This window comes from Macaca thibetana, chromosome 13 (genome assembly GCF_024542745.1).
Source record: "Macaca thibetana thibetana isolate TM-01 chromosome 13, ASM2454274v1, whole genome shotgun sequence".
Taxonomy (NCBI): Eukaryota; Metazoa; Chordata; class Mammalia; order Primates; family Cercopithecidae; genus Macaca; species Macaca thibetana.
In genome coordinates, this window is record NC_065590.1 from 77,977,172 (window position 1) to 77,992,975 (window position 15,804).

Consider the following 15,804-nt stretch of genomic DNA (forward strand, 5'->3'; position numbering starts at 1 on the left):
AAATAGCCCTAAACAACTCATTAAGTCTGGGTAGCACTATCAAGAGAAGGTTAAATTATACTTAGTGGACTGTATTGAAAATAGGCAGAGCATAATGTAATGGCAGGTTCGAGACCATGGTCACTGGAGGTGTCCCTGAGGTGAAATCCAGAAAACAAGCCTGCAGTCCAGGAATAGAAACTCAGGTGAGGGCTCTGACAGATAGACAGCATACAGGGGCTCACCATAGCAAATGAGCTCAAATGATTTCTACATTTAAAAAATGCTTCCAGGATTCTGGGAAGAGGGCAGTGATGGTGGTAACAGCATAGTTTTTTTTAATCTTTCCAAATCCCTAGGTAAACACAGAACAACCATATATCAAAACTGAAAACCCATGAACAACATTGACAGCAAAATGTGAAGATAAGGCATTCCCCTAAAACTTCAAAATGCAAGTGAGATAGGTCAAAGCTCCAACAACCAAAAGACCTGCATGGTATCAGCATCTGTACGAGATATAAGACAGGAAAGAAACAGGCCTGAGAGCAGGAGAACCCCTAAATAACCAAGAGATAGTTGCTAGAAATTACAGAAAGCCAGTCTGAGAGCAGCCTCTGAAAGTGGGAGCAGCTTTGCCCAGTGCAGGCGACCGTGAGTACCACAGTCGGATCTGAAGGGGCTGGAGCAGCCTGGCCAGCAAACCTCATTCCAGGAAAGGGCCCACTTAGAGAAGAAAGTTCTGGGGGTAAAATCAGTATTGAGTAGGAAAGGGATAATAGAGAATAAATAAATAAGAGAATGTCCAGATAAAAGTAAAGGAAAGAAACAGAAACCTTAGAAAGCAAACTGCCTCTTTTTTTTTTTTTTTTTTTTTTGAGGCAGAGTCTCCCTCTGTCACCCAAGCTGGAGTGCAGTGGCATGATCTGAGCTCGCTGCAATCTCAGCCTCCTGGATTCAGGTGATTCATCTGCCTCAGCCTCCTGAGTAGCTGGGATTACAGGCACCCACACCACACCCAGCTAATTTTTGTATTTTTAGTAGAAACAGTTTTACCATGTTGGCCAGTCTGGTCTCGAACTCCTGACCTCAGGTGATTCACCTGCCTCAGCCTCCCAAAGTGCTGGGATTATAGGCATGAGCCACCACACCTGGCCAAACTGTCATATTTTTGAACACCGTATTTAAAAAAAGGAGTAGAAGGAGTTCTGTGAAATAAAAAAGCTCCTGCACCCTAAAAATTCAGGAAAACTAATCTCACATAAAAATACGTAATAACAGAAGAGCATCGAGATCAAATGTCATTCAAAATTAAAATAAGAAAACAAAACAGGACACAGAGGGCAGAATAACAAACCTACAGAAAATAAAATCATGCCAGAAAGACATGCTTATTGGATGAGTCAGAATCCAACCTTCTGTTATTTTTTAAAATGAGCTAACAGACACTAAAACAATGATACAAGACATGAAAAATAACATAAGTCAGTGTAAGAAAAACTCAGAAATGTGGTGCTAGAACTCAGAAAAGAATTTGCAATAAAAGAAAAACTATTTTCAAAAATGAAGGCTAACCTATTAAGGGGAAGGAACAAAAAGCCGATAAACACAACAGTTTATGCCTTACAAGAAACAGAAGTTAAAAAGAGGACATTTTTAAAAATGGAGAGGATAACACACATCAAAGACTCTATCTTCTTGTTATATAAAGTGTTGCTGTCAAAAACTCTGATAATTTTACATTTTCTTTTCAATAAGTCACTTGCTATTTTGCTTAGGTGCCCAAAGTATTTTTTTTTTCTTTTTATTTGAAGTCCAGCAATTTTACTAGAATACACATGAAGATCCAACATACAAATAATAGAAAGACCTGAAGAAGAAAACCGAATAACTGGAACAAAACAAAATACTTAAAAGTATACCTCCAGGAAAATATGCTTGTTGAAGCTACTTACTAAAAGAGCGCACTGCATACCTAAGAATATTGACCCAGAATGAGTGGTACCAATGTATATTCTAGTAAAATTGCTGGACTTTAAATAAAAAGAAAAAAAAAATACTTTCAACACCTAAGCAAAATAGCAAGTGACTTATTAGAGAAAGAAATTTAAAATTACCAGAGTTTTTGACAGCAACACTTTGTATAACAAGAAAATAGAGTAGAATCTTTAAGATACTCTAGGGAAAAATATCAACACCCAAATAATTCAAGGAATATTTCTCCAGTGACCCCTTTCTAAGGAATTTACTTTAAAACAAGCTTCAGACAACAAAAATGACTAGAGAAATAGCAACATAATGACTGATGTGAGCAATAAATATAAATTCTTACAGAACTATGACTAAGTAAGGGATAAAGAGGAAAGAGAAGCATATATAATGGCTATCTGCCCAGGGCAGCTATGCATAGTATGCTACACAAAATCACGGGAGAATGGAAAGAACATCCACACAAAAAAAGCTGAGTGCTCTCGATTTTTATATTAGTAATGGTGGTAGTAGTAAAGCATTGTGACTCTAATACTGTGTGTAAGGAGAGGTAAAGTAAATGAATAATTACAAGATATTCTAATTCGACTATCACATGTGTTCCTGAGAGACATGGTTCTCCGTGTGAAAAAAGAAATGCAGATACGATATAGACGAGGTTAAATAAAAAGTCCTGTCATCCTGAATTTGAGTTGGAAATATCAATATGAACTCATGATGTACCTTGTCATATACATATGTATGTGTATTTCGTATAGATGTATGTTTATACTGATATACATATATGCATGCACATATATATATTTCCTAACTCTGTTCACTCAAAAAAATAGAGACAATTACCAACCCAGTAGCAAAAAACCTCCATAGCACCCAGAATATGTACTTAAAATACATTTTTTCCCACTAAAAGAAATTAGGGCTTTTGAGGAAATGGTTGATTCCAGGTCTAGAGAAGAAATATTTTGTCATATCATATAGCAAAGAAGCTTTAAAAGTCTACTAGGGTCATATCAAAAGGACCCGGGAGGCTACCACTGACCAAAGATGTGATCATTTGAGCTTTCAGAGGATAGTAATAGTGATTAATTAAAACTCAAAAATATGTTTAAATTCATGGATTCATAATGATGTACAGTTAATTGACCAGCTTCAGAGGATGATAGAGAACCAATTCAGTATCTTGAAATGTATACGTAAGGAGAAAGAATTGAACATTTATTCTGCATTTTCTACATGAACAATATTACTCAGTAACCCAAATAGTAGATTGGGGGAACATCATTTTATAAATATATTCCAACTAATGTATGAGAAAAGAGGTAAATAAGTAGAATAACATATTTTGCAACTTGCAATAAATAAATGCGTCTAAGCATTGAGCTTTGTTTGATAAGTGCTAACATGAAAAAAGAGACCAATAATCAGACACAAAGTATCTCCTGATGAAAGAACATGACCTGTAGTCTTGCAAAAGGATCTAGTCAGCAATTTGCAGGACAGGGAACACGTTGAACTGCACCATGGAGAAGGATTCAGCAAAATTCAGACTCATGGAAATGCTGCAGGTCAAATAGCCCAGTTTCTTCAAAAAGAGAAAATATGGAGGCCAGGCGTGGTGGCTCATGCCTGTAATGCCAGCACTTTGGAAGGCCATGGATCACTTGAGCCCATGAGTTCAAGACCAGTCTGGGTAATACAGTGAGACCTCATCTCTACAGAAAATTTAAAATTTAGCTGAGCATGGTGGCATGTGCCTGTGGTCCCAGCTGCTCTGGAGTCTGAGGTGGTAGGATTGCTTGAGCCCAGGAGGTGGAGGTTGCAGTGAGCCAAGGTCGTGCTGCTGTACTTCAGCCTTGGTGATAGAGCAAGACTTTGTCTCAAAAAAAGAAATGGGTGAATTATTATATTTGCCTGGATTTTGGTAAAGAAATGGGTGAATTATTATATGTGCCTGGATTTTGGTCATGATTTTTATTTACTGAGACCTAGGGTGCCCATCAAGATGATTCTGTATGCCACAGCATCCATGGCATTTAGTTCAGTGGATGTGGATGAAATTCAATGCCATGGATCTGAATAAAAATTGTACAAATGATCCACATGAGGCAATGAGCACTCTTCTGTGGTGCAATACACACAGGCCTCCAAACTGAGGCAGATCCTTACTGCTGTGATTCATAGTGATGATCGAGAACTTACTTTCCTTTGTATTATGCTTTATTTCTTTGCATTGAATTGAGCAGATGAGATGGCTTAGCAACAGTAATAAAACCAGGACAACCACTGTCTAGCCTATTTTTTTAGCGGTGTACTGTTTATTACTAATTGATTTGTTTCTTCTTGGAGGGTGCTGCAATGTACTTAAAATGAAACCCAGTGCTTAATAGACTTTTCTGTACCCAACTGTCTATAACCAATCAGTATTTTGATATTTGTGGGCTCTTTATGCAGTTTAGATGTGAATGAGTATTAAACTATGTTTCCAGTATGTGGTATGTGTAAGAAAGAGATAAGGCAGTTCTTTTTTTTTTCTTTCATAAATGAGTATTCATAAACTAGGTTTGTTTGTTTGTTTGAGAGAAGAGGAAAGAGGCAGGTGACCTCCTTCCTCTGCCCCCCATCCCAGATCCTCCCTGGAGACCATTCGATCCTCCTACAGCTCCATAGGGCTTCAGGGACCAAGGCAGACCCTCAGCAGGGGAGATATGAGGACCCTTAGATTATCTGCTCGGCATCTAGCCAGCCTCATTGCTAGTCTCACTGTGATGATCTTCTCTCCAAAAACTGAGATTTTTGTCCTATTGCTTATGACACAGTCTCTCTTTCTAATGTCTCTTTCTAATGACCTTGTAAACACTCCAGTTACTAGGTTTCCCTTATGGCACTGCCTTGCTCCCAGGTCCTCTCTGGGGACCAGCGCCTCACCCTGAGTACCTTCTCTCCTTGGCTGATACCTTTGACCCTGCACAGCCCACGCTCTGCTAGGCTAAGCGACTGCAGGGGCCACTGCGGGACTTTCTGGGATGGAGTGTCACTCACCTCAGTACACTGACCACACTCTCACCTGTCCCCTCCTAGTGGCCTGCCTACTCTCTGGGCCTGAGCAACCTTGATATGGTCTGTCCTGGCTAGAACTGAGCCCCAGGCTCAGGGATTTCAAAAGAAAAAACAAGCAAACACTCAGAAGTGTTTCCTAGGAATTTCCTGGGGAGCCAAGCCCCTTTTCAAGCCTTGAACTTGGACTCAGAAGATCTACATTTAGTTCCTGGCTTAACCAGTTATCTACTTCGTACGCTGCAGACCAGTCACTCAACTCCTCTGAACTTGAATTTCCTGATTTTTAGAGGGAATACTGTAACTCCACTTGTAGCACTACAAAGTTGCAGCAAGCATAACGCATTTCATGCATGTGTGAAAGCGCAGTGACTGGCCTATATTAGGTGCACAGTAAACACTGAGAGGTTCTCGCCCCTTTCGTGAGTGGAGATTACCTCTCAGGTGCCTGAGGTACAGCCTCCCACCCCAACTCCTTACCCAGGAAGAAGGACAAAGCAAGTCAGGAAGCACACAGCTTCTACCTGGGGATCAAGGCTCACCTTGACTCCTCCTGTCCCCTGGAACCACTCTTGCTAATTCTCTTGCCTCTCGGGTTTCAGACCTGCTCACTTTGATCCACAAAGTTGTGCCCATTGCCTTCCACTTCAGCAACACTTTTGAAAATCAACCTAGGATCTACCTGTCCCCTCATGGTTCTGACTCAACCTGTCTTGGCATAGAGCTGATCTCGTGTCTACCCTGCCTGAAGTACCTGCCAGATTCTTCCTGCTTAAGGCAAGAGCCTACCCCTTGGGCAAGGATGTGGAAATAATGAGAGTCTGTCCCCGGCAAGCCTCAGTCCAGTGCGCAGCTAAGAGAGGTCAATAGTGTATGGAGCAGCTTCAGAGAGACACTATAAACAAAACAGAATAACAAGAGTCCCCTTATGCAAAGTCACAGGTACCCACAGCTCTGATGGGTCAATCATGAAAATCAGATTCTGGTATTAAGTAAGGTTCTGAAAAAGACAAGGTGGATCAGGGACTCATGTAGGGACAATTTGACAAGGCTTGGAAGTCTTCAAGGCAGAAATCTGGGAAGGGTTTAATCACCCCCAAAGGACCCTTGGACAGAGAAGGAGGAACCCTCAATTCTGGTTCTTTCTCCAGTACTGATAGGCTCAGAAAAGTCACTGCTGCTCCCTAGCATGCTGTCTCTCCACCTGGACAATGAGGTATGTAAGACTAATGTACAAGTCTCGTTGAGTATTAGATTCTCTTGAGAATGTTTTTTACATATTTCAAGTATTGCCTTCTCATCCCCACCCAGGATCTACTGAATTTGAATCTCCAGGGCCCTAGAATCCGTATGTGAAAGGTCCTCAGGTGGTTTGGAAAACACTGAATTCAGAGATCTGCAAGGTCCCACTGTGCTGTGACATTCTCTGATGACTACAGGATTGCAGACAGTAAGGACAAAGGGAACCAGCAGAATGAAGCTAGAGCAGGACAAGCCCACACACGAGAAGCAGGACAGCCCTCGTACAATGAGCAATAAAGTCAGAAACTCCATACCCCCAGAGGCGGTGCCGGTGGAAATCATAAATTGATTCCAAGCAACTCTGGGCAGATTTATGAGGATCAGAGCCATCCGAGGCAAGGAGGACCACCATGCCTTGGAGGCTGCTGGGAGCAACAGAATTCTGGCAAGATAAATCATGGCTCTGATACAGGATGGCAAATCCTCTCTTCCCACGGGATCCACTTTAGAAAATGTTGCCTCTCTAGGCCCATCCATCTGAAATCACTGAAAATCAAAACAAAATTTTGTGTATGGAAACCACTGGAGACTAATGTATGTCCACTGAATTGGGAAAATACAGGTCCCTTTTACTGAGAAATGACCCTGGAGTCCCTCCTTTATGAAATGGAGGACATAAATTTTGAGATTGGATATCTGCTTCCCACAGTGAAAACTTGAATACAAAGTTACACACGTTTTAAACCGTAGTCATTGTGCATCTCTAGTGCTGAATGTTGTGCTAAGCACTTTGCCTAGGTCATCACCTAATTCTCACAGAAAGTCTAAGTGGTATGTCTTACAGTCTCCAATTGTTCAGATTTAAAAGACTGAGGCTTAGAGAGGTTGTACAATCTACCTTATGTCTCACAGCTGGCCAGCAGCAAAATCCAGAACGAGAAAACAGCCTATCTGAAGCCAAAGCCTAAGCCCCTCTTGCTCCCTCAGCAGATGTCTCACCTTGTCAGAAGTAGAAGCCCAGCATCTCTGGGAATATTTCAGAACCCTTAGAATAATCTTAACCTAGGCTTAAGTGGTTCCTACTGAGGGTGAGATGCTCAGGTAGTGTGCCAAGCCCATACCTTTAGATATCTTCCCTAGCACACTATTGAGAAGAAAAAAATAATAATATATATATACACACACACATATATATATGTATTTATATAGAGAGGGAGAATATGTATTCATATATGTATTAGTCCATTCTCATGCTGCTAATAAAGACATGTCTGAGACTGGCTAATTTATAAAGGAAAGAGGTTTAATTGACTCACAGTTCAGCATGGCTGGAGAGGCCTCAGGAAACTTACAATTATGGCTGAAGGGGAAGCAAAACATATCCTTCTTCACATGATGGCAGGAAGGAGAAAAATGAGTGTCTAGTGAAGGGGGAAGCCCCTTATAAAACCATCAGATCTTGTGAGAACTCACTCACTATCATGAGAACAGTATGGGGAAAACTTCCCCCATGATTCAATTATCTCCATCTGGTCCCTCCCATGACACATGAGGATTATGGGAACTACAATTCAAGATGAGATTTGGGTGGGGACACAGTCAGACCATAGCTAGCTAGCTATGTAATATAGATACATGTATTCTCTCATTTTCAGGGTTGAATTAACTAACTGAACTGCCACGCTTCTGCCCTGTGATTGATAAGACCACCCTCACACCCATTGTGTGAATGGCTCCATTACCTTCTAGTCCTTGAAATGACCATTCAGAAACAGGCTACTTGCTGTAAGGAAAGCCTGGGTCTGCAGAACAGGTTTCAAGGAACTATAGATAAGGAGAGGAGTGGATTTCCCAACTTCTTTTCTGAGGCTTTATTTTTCTTCCTGTCCCCATCCTCCTCCCCAACCCACTGACTTTATTATTTTTTTTCACTGTGAAATGCCTTTTTATTTTGTAATGATTTGTTTAATTTTTTAAATTATTATTATACTTTAAATATAGGTTTGTTACATATGTATACATGTGCCATGTTGGTGTGCTGCACCCATTAACTCATCATTTACATTAGGTATATCTCCTAATGCTATCCCTACCCCTACCTCCTCCCCACAATAGGACCCGGTATGTGATGTTCCCCTTCCTGTGTCCAAGTGATCTCATTGTTCAATTCCCACCTATCAGTGAGAACATGCGGTATTTGGTTTTCTGTTCTTCTGATAGTTTGCTGAGAATGATGGTTTCCAGTTGCATCCATGTCACTACAAAGGACATGAACTCATCCTTTTTTATGGCTGCATAGTATTCCATGATGTATATGTGCCACATTTTCTTAATCCAGTCTGTTACTGATGGACATTTGGGTTGATTCCAAGTCTTTGCTATTGTGAATAGTGTCACAATAAACATACGTGTGCATGTGTCTTTATAGCAGCATGACTTATAATCCTTTGGGTATATACCCAGTAATGAGATGGCTGGGTCAAATGGTATTTCTAGTTTTAGATCCTTGAGGAATCGCCACACTGTTTTCCACAATGGTTGAACTAGTTTACAGTCCCACCAACAGTGTAAAAATGTTCCTATTTCTCCACATCCTCTCCAGCACCTGTTGTTTCCTGAATTTTTTTTTTTTTTTTTTTTTTTTTTGAGACGGAGTCTCGCTCAGTCGCCCAGGCTGGAGTGCAGTGGCCGGATCTCAGCTCACTGCAAACTCCGCCTCCTGGGTTCCCGCCATTCTCCTGCCTCAGCCTCCCGAGTAGCTGGGACTACAGGCGCCGCCACCTCGCCCGGCTAGTTTTTTGTATTATTTTTTTAGTAGAGACGGGGTTTCACCGTGTTAGCCAGGATGGTCTCGATCTCCTGACCTCGTGATCCGCCCGTCTCGGCCTCCCAAAGTGCTGGGATTACAGGCGTGAGCCACCGCGCCCGGCGTTTCCTGATTTTTTAATGATTGCCATTCTAACTGGTGTGAGATGGTATCTCATTGTGGTTTTGATTTGCATTTCTCTGATGGCGAGTGATGATGAGCATTTTTTCATGTGTCTGTTGGCTGTATGAATGTCTTCTTTTGAGAAGTGTCTGTTCATATCCTTTTCCCACTTCTTGATGGGGTTCTTTGTTTTTTTTCTGTAAATTTGATTGAGTTCTTTGTAGGTTCTAGATGAGATGAGTAGTTTGTAAAAATTTTCTCCCATTCTGTAAGTTGCCTGTTCACTCTGATGGTAGTTTCTTTTGCTGTGCAGAAGCTCTTTAGTTTAATTAGATCCCATTTGTCAATTTTGGCTTTTGTTGCCGTTGCTTTTGGTGTTTTAGACATGGAGTCCTTGCCCATGTCTATGTCCTGTATGGTATTACCTAGGTTTTCTTCTAGGGTTTTTACGGTTTTAGGTCTAACATTTAAGTCTCTAATCCATCTTGAATTAATTCTTGTATAAGGAGTAAGGAAAGGATCCAGTTTCAGCTTTCTACTTATGGCTAGCCAATTTTCCCAGCACCATTTATTAAATAGGGAATCCTTTCCCCATTTCTTGTTTTTGTCAAGTTTGTCAAAGATCAGATGGCTCTGATCTGTAGATGTGTGGTATTATTTCTGAGGGCTCTTTTCTGTTCCATGGTCTATATCTCTGTTTTGGTACCAGTACCATGCTGTTTTGGTTACTGTAGCCTTGTAGTATAGTTTGAAGTCAGGTAGCGTGATGCCTCCAGCTTTGTTCTTTTGGCTTAGGATTGTCTTGGCAATGAGGGGTCTTTTCCAACCCACTGACTTTAAATTCCCAGGTGCTGTTGGCACGGGATCCATATTCACAGAAACTCCCCTGGCCACATGTCCTGCTGTCCAGGACAGCACCAGCCTTGGATACAGGCAGGAGTCAAGGATACAGTCACATTTTTAGAGTTTGGGACTTGGCAGCAAACTTTCCTACCCCCTTGCTTTTTTTTAATATGCCAATCCAACCTCCTTTACAGACAAAGGAACTAGATCAAGATCCCCTAATCAATAAATGATGAAGCTGCCCCCAGACCCTGGTGTTCATGCTGCTTTCAAAGTCTGTGTTGTTTCCACATCACCCCTCACGTGGTGACGTAGCACAGCCCACATATATATTTTGGGCACAGGAGTGGGTAAAAGGGCAACTGGCCTAACTAGCTCTGCTAAAAATGCCTTTATAAAGAGTCTGAATTAGCAAATTTGCCCTCTTTATAATAAAAATAGAGTCTAGGCATGGTGATTCATGCCCATAATCCCAGTACTGTGGGAGGCTGAGGCAGGAGGATCACTTGAGCCCAGGACTTCAAGGCTGCAGTGAGCTATGATTGTGTCACTGCACTCCAGCCTGGGTGACAGAGTGAGACCCCCATCTCAATAAAAAGTTTTAAAAATTAGCTGGGCTTGGTGGCGTGGATCTGTAGTCCCAGCTACTCAGGAGGCTGAGGCAGGAAGATTGCTTCAGCCCAGAAACTCGAGACTGCAGTGAGCCATGATTGCCCCACAGCCCTCAGCCCCAGCAAGACTGAGACCCTGTGTCAAACAAACAAACAAAAAATCAGAAAACTAACAATCATTCATTCACACCCAAAGTGAATGGCTCCATTACCTTCTAGCCCTTGAAATGACCATTCAGAAACCAAATAGAAATCAACATCTTCCTTTGCCAAAAAAAAAAAAAAAAAAAAAAAGCCCAGAAAAGTGTTGAGGACTCCATGTTGAGTAGCATATGCATTACAACCCCACCCAGAACTTCCATCTCCCAGACTCCAGGCCAGGGGCAGCATGACAAAAACCTACCACAACTGACCCAGTTTTCAGATTAGCAACTCTGCCCACAGCAGTCTCATTCTATTGCTTATAATCAGCGACCCAAGTTAAGCTTTCATATTTGCATCACTAAATTAGTGCAGTCTTCAGAAATGTTTTCACTTTGTTTTAGTGAGCAAAATTATGCACACCCAAATTAATGTTTCCATCATTTTCCTTAGACTTGAACTTAATCTCTCTTTTAAGGGAATTTCTGCAATCTTATAAGATTTTTGTATTTTAAGTAAAAGTAGTTTATCAACAACACCTCTTTAAAGGTTTTTATAGGTTGTAAAAATGTTAGAATTCTGGCCAATATGAGATCTGACAACTCCCCAAGGTTTGGTCTGGCTCAAAGATAGAAAGTTTGAAAGGAAATGGCCCATGGTGGGTGGGGGGGCAGTTTGTGCTGAGTGTTCTTGTGTCGCCCCCAGAAGGCCACCTAAGGACATTGGGTGGGACACAGAACACCAGGAAGTGGGTGAGGGGGGCTGGGAAAAGGAGGAGCATGCACCAAAGACAAATTTGACCTGTTTTTCCATTTCTTATACTCTGTTGCATAGAGAGCCTGAAAGCTGCTTTCATTGCATTTCCGAATACAAGCTGGTTTTAATAAGGAGCCTGAGCCCTGCCTTGCCTTGCTGCAGGTCTGTTAGGGAGTGCCTGACAGGCAGGCCAAGCCATGGCCCGGGAGTGCAGGGCTTCCTGCCCCCGCCACCGGCCTGGGTCCCTGGGCCAATGTAGCATCACAGAGCTTTCAATTCTCTTTTTCAATTGTCTCCAAGCTAAGAGGCTCCTATATGCAATGCTAAGCCTTTGGGAGCAGGTTAGTTGCAGTCAATAATAGCACAGATTGAGCACCTGTTGTTTGCCCAGCACCGTGCTAGGCTCAGTGAGACCCTGGGAGAAGACCCAGGTGCTGCCCACACTTGTCCCACCTGCAGGGGCTTTCTCCCCTTCCTGGAACTCCCCAAGCGCAGTGTTGGCTGGGCCTTCCTGTGGCTTGTTGTTCTTGCTGTCCTGTATTTTTGTTGGTTGCATCCCTTTGGGTCTCTCATAGAAGCCTGTAAGCTTCTTAAGGCCAGGGTCCATCTTAAGTCTGCTCCATCTTTGTCTCTGACTCAGGGTCTGGTACCTAGTAGACTTTCTACGGAAGTTTCCAGTTTGATGGCTGATTGGTGTTTCTTGCCCCGACCTTGGTACCATCTTGGATGGAGGGTTTGGGGCCATGGAGCAGACATCTCAGAGGTCACCCAGGAAGGCCCACTGGGGGAGGGAGGGCCTGGCCACATGAGTGACTGCCTCTCCTCTTGTGCCACAGTTCATTGGCTGTTCACCACATGTGGGGCCAGCGGACCCCATGGTCCCACCCAGGCGCAGTGCAACAACGCCTACCAGAACTCCAACCTGAGCGTGGAGGTGGGAAGCGAGGGCCCCCTGAAGGGCATCCAGATCTGGAAGGTGCCAGCCACCGACACCTACAGGTGCGTATGGGAGAGGGGGAGGGGAGGGCAGAGCACCCCTCCTGAAGAGGCCTGGAGTCTTGCCTACGGGTACATGCTCCTGGGGTGCCCAGGCGTGCCAAGGTTCAAAGGCCACAGACTCAGGCCCATAGTGGGGTGTAGAGGTTGGAGATGGGGAGATTTGGGATAGTGAAATATGGCAACAAAAGAAGATGTGTCCTTTGTCCTCAAGAAACTCACAGGCTCTTGCTGGAGGTGGTATGCATGCATGAGCTAGCTTCAGAATTATTGCTAATAAGGATAATTATGGTGGCCTGTTCATTGAATATTGCTTAATGCTCTTCAAATGAGGCATGCATGTAAAATGTTTGGGAAACAGAAACACAATGCACCTGAAACTGAAACTCTTATCCTTGCACCTCCTTTCCTGGGCCTTCACTGTTGGTAAGCAGAGCAAACTGTGCTGGAATGCTCCTCCCAGCCCCAACCCTACCCACCCCAGCCCCCAGCATTCCCTTAGAGCAGGGCCAGGCTCAAGGAGATCCAGCTCCACTTGAGCACTTTGAGGCCATGGCATCAAAGGAAGCTAATGGTAAGATTGGAGGCCTGGTGGAGACCCTGATTGCAAGAGCCCCTCCTGGAGCTTCTGGTTCTGCAGGTCTGGAGTGGGCGCTGAGAACTGACAGTTCTAACAAGTTGATGTCGATGCAGCCTTTTAGAACCTCTTAGCTTGATCAAGTCTTGGACTTAGATAAAACTGGGTAGCCCCTAAATGAGCTCTATGACTAGGCGAGGCCAGTGCTGCCATCCTCATTTTACAAATGAGGACACTGAGGCTCAGAGAGTCAGGAGCCTACCCACAGTTACACATCCAGAAGCAGCCTCCACCTCCAGAGATCTGGGGCAGCACCTCATGCAGCCCCTCCACGGAGCATGGCAGGGCAGGTTAAAAGGAAAGCAGAACCACTATGCCTTGTGGGAGCGATGTCCTCCGGGGGCGGAAACAATGGGAAATGAGCGCCCCTCCCCTTCCCGCAGCCTCCAGCATCCACCACATCCTGGGCCTCCTGGGAAGGAGAGGGGCTTCTCAAGTTGCCCTGTTTTCTCTCTCCAGGTTAACATTTCCTGTGGCAGCCCCATCCCTGGGGCCTCAGGGTAAATGTGTTACGGGGACAGCCCTAAGTGCTTTTTAAATGGCACTCCGGGCAGAAATGCTGTAACAAGATTGGGCTACAATCAGATTAGCTGCTACAGTGCCCACACACCCCCAGTAAATATCCCGGAAGACACCAGACCACCCCTGGCCCTGCTACAACGAGCAAGCCAGACCTCCCCTTCCTGCTGAGCCAAGCCTCCGTGGGGCCGGGTCAGGGAGGAAAGGACTCCTGGAGAGGAGGAGATGAATACTTGCTAAGGACCCACAGGTGTTGCTCCTGCTTTAGCATAGGGTGGGTGGCATTATTGTTGGTGTTCCCATGTTTCCATGTGAGGACCCTGGAGTCGGAGGAGCTTAGCAACACATGTAAGGCTGCACAGTCGGTGATGCAGCTGGGATTCAAACCCAGGGCGCCCTGGCTCTAAGTCTTTCTACTAAAGCCTATGCCTGGACTCTGGGAGGCATGCAGAGGGCAGAAGGGACAGGAAAGGAAAGAGGGCATAGGAATCGCCCACCACCCACCTCCTGGAAGCCTCTGGAAATGAGAGGCTATGAGAGGGGCCCAGCCTCCTGAAGGGATATTGGCCAACATACCCCATATACAAAAAGCAATACGAAGGAGAAAGCAGAGCAGCTGCGAGGTGCACAGGAACCCCAACAGTAAGCCCCCAGAAGAGTCCATTGTCCTACCCCTGCCCAGGGCAACTCTAATGCCAGCTTGGCCAGAATTCCCCTGCTCCCTGTGCCCCAGAGGGGGACACACTGTCAGGCACACTGTCAGGAGATCTCTTGCCTGGGGATTCTCTTGGGCTGTGTTCCCCCGAGACAGTGTGAATCAAGCTCACTTCCAAACTTGCACGGGTCAGTTAATCTCTTGAGACTCTGATTCCCCATCTGTGAGAGGCAGGGGCTGTAAAGGTGATATACAGTGCCTGGCACAATGCTTACACATGGTGGGTGCTCCCTGGCCCACGGGCGGAGAAATCAGCTGAAGCAACGCTGCTATCCAGCAGCAGGCAGCAGCCAGGCAGGGTTTCCAGACACACCCACCCCATACGCGTTAGTGTCTGACTTTTCCTGTCTCCAAAGACATCTCTTTGACTTCCTCGGATGAGCCCTGTGTTCGGAAAAATTTGGACTGCCAGATGAACTACACTTATTAAATAATAATTAATTCATTTTCCCATTTATCATTAATCACAGCCGTATCTAAGTCAAGTCAGGTTTCTGATCTGCATGAAGTGCCACAGTATTTCCACAGCGCGTTGATAGAATCCCAGCCAAAATCAGAAAGCCGTCTCCACTCATCTCTTAGAAATATTGAGACTGAGGCCAGCTCCGGGCCTCAGCACTGTCTGGCAATTTTGCCTCTGTTGAAGCAGCCAGTTTGAAGTGTCCAAATTAGTAAAGGAGACATTTTGGTCTGGCCTAAGATAGGACTATATCAAAATGGAAGAACCAAAACCAAAAGCCACTCCGTTGGGGTTTTTGTCACTGCTGTTTTTGAGACAGAGTCGTGCTCTGTTGCCCAGGCTGGAGGGCAGTGGTGCCACCTCAGCTCACTGCAACCTCCGCCTCCCAGGTGCAAGCAGTTCTCCTACCTCAGCCTCTCGAGTAGCTGCAATTACAGGCATGAGCTAATTTTTGTAATTTTAGTAGAGACAGGGTTTCACCATGTTGGCCAGGCTGGTCTCAAACTCCTGGCCTCAAGTGATCCTCCTGCCTTGGCCTCCCAAAGTGCTGGGATTATAGATGTGAGCCACCACACCCGGCCAGTCATTGTTGTTTTTGAATACTTGTGTTTTAACTAAATAAGGGCTCTTACAGATATTCCTGACCCTCACCTCCTCCTTGGCCTTGGCAGAGACTCAGGTCTTAGATGACCTGACTCTACTGGTCACATAACTTAGTAATCTAAGAAGCAGGCAGTTAATGATTTGATTTTTAGACCACTTCAAAATGTCCCCAAGTCAGAATATGACCGAGAAGTCAGCACCCTTTCTCTGGAAGACTTTTTCTCCATAGTAGTTATTGCTATTTAATAAGTACAGTTCATCTGTTGAAAAAAACACAAGACGCACCAGAGGACGTGAGAAAAAGGTGCTTGGACACAGAAAGGTGGG

General features: G+C 44.3%; 2 protein-coding genes across 2 annotated transcripts in view; one reads left to right on the forward strand and one right to left on the reverse strand.

Moving 5' to 3' along the window:
- ALK (ALK receptor tyrosine kinase) overlaps positions 1 to 15,804 on the forward strand; it is a 752,296-nt gene that overhangs the window by 673,854 nt on the left and 62,638 nt on the right. The window contains 1 exon segment of the mRNA XM_050754032.1: positions 12,384 to 12,546. Within this exon segment, the coding sequence (XP_050609989.1) occupies positions 12,384 to 12,546 (163 nt within the window).
- Positions 1 to 15,804, reverse strand: part of LOC126933840 (protein FAM136A-like) — an 879,973-nt gene that overhangs the window by 631,048 nt on the left and 233,121 nt on the right. The gene's annotated exons all lie outside the window — the stretch shown is intronic.